The 1,229-nt window shown below is 33.8% G+C and overlaps 1 protein-coding gene across 1 annotated transcript; it reads right to left on the bottom strand.

Moving 5' to 3' along the window:
• Positions 1–12: 12 nt before the first annotated feature.
• Tsp_13728 (conserved hypothetical protein) lies at positions 13–820 on the bottom strand (the record flags this gene model as incomplete). The annotated part of the gene is made up of 4 exons (XM_003368125.1): positions 797–820; positions 448–580; positions 257–417; positions 13–175 (listed from the first exon to the last, which is right to left on the bottom strand). Coding segments are annotated over exons 1-4 (481 nt in total), but the record flags the coding sequence as incomplete, so codon positions are not given.
• Positions 821–1,229: the final 409 nt, after the last annotated feature.

Here is a 1,229-nt window from a genome sequence, read left to right as displayed (position 1 = left end):
GGAGGAGAAAACGGCTTTCCCTGCCGGATGCTACAATGCAATGTGAGGTGTAGAGAGTGTTTGTGCAGTGCGACTTCAACCGGGAGAAAACACATTCGGTTACGTTGCAAACCATTCCACATTTGACAACAGTCCAAGAACGTTGTTGTCCAAACACGTCTGTTCTTCCGCTGTACTGCATACATAAAACGGCATCCAGATGAAATGTCAGTCATTGAAACAGAAACCAGTGACAGGATGGTAAAATTTGAATGACGTCTTCACATGCGAAATCATAAAAATGATTTATACGATCAACATCAACAGAACCAACTTCCAGAAAAATTTCTGATTTTTTCAATTTGCGCAAACAAACTTCATCAACATTTCCAATTTTACAGTTTGCGAGCGAAAACCGTGTAATCGGCATCATGATTACTGGGACAAATTAAAATGAAAACATCCAACCATCATAACCACGTGCCAAAGCTGACATCACCGAAAGAATGCCGTAATTCTGAACAGGATTGACCCGATTTTCTTCCTGACTCCGCCTACTTTTTCGCAGTAAAATTTCGTTGGTTGCTGCTCTGACACGCCTCTAAATTTCATTTGTTGTCATTCCTCTGCATTCTATTTGTCAAATTTTATTTCATTCTATTTGTCAAATTTTACTTCTAATCTTTCGACTGTTTTCAAATAATTCTGTTGTTCTCAAATTGAGAAAAGTAAGAAAATGAAATTACGATGAAAAAATAAAAAAACAAAACAAAACAATACAATGCAGATACAATGCAATGAAGTACAAATAAAATACAATCCACCACTTGAATGGTCGCATTAACCTTTATCTTACTGAAATTTTATCCGTTAAATTTATATTGTATTTACATGAAGTAACAGAAATTGTAAAGAAATTAAGTAAACAATGTTTAAAGCATAAATTTAAGGTTTTTCTCATAATTTAATGATGAGTAGAACTGAATTTCCAAAAGGGAACTTCGCCTGCTTTTTCACATTTAAATGAATGATTGTCGCACTAGAAAGTTCCATTTGCTAAATATTCCTTTTCTATCAATGGTAAGTTTTCTAATTCGAGGTTTCACTGTTTTTCATTTATGTATTCATGGCATGGCATCATAGCTGATAATTTTTCTTAACTTTATGATATTGCATATTTAATTTTTATGGAAAAAACAGATTTTTTTATTTACATAAAAAACGGAACTGCTGTTCATATAGACGCAGCG

Source organism: Trichinella spiralis (genome assembly GCF_000181795.1).
Source record: "Trichinella spiralis strain ISS 195 chromosome Unknown Scfld3052, whole genome shotgun sequence".
Lineage (NCBI taxonomy): Eukaryota > Metazoa > Nematoda > Enoplea > Trichinellida > Trichinellidae > Trichinella > Trichinella spiralis.
This window is presented reverse-complemented; position numbering and strand designations above follow the sequence as displayed.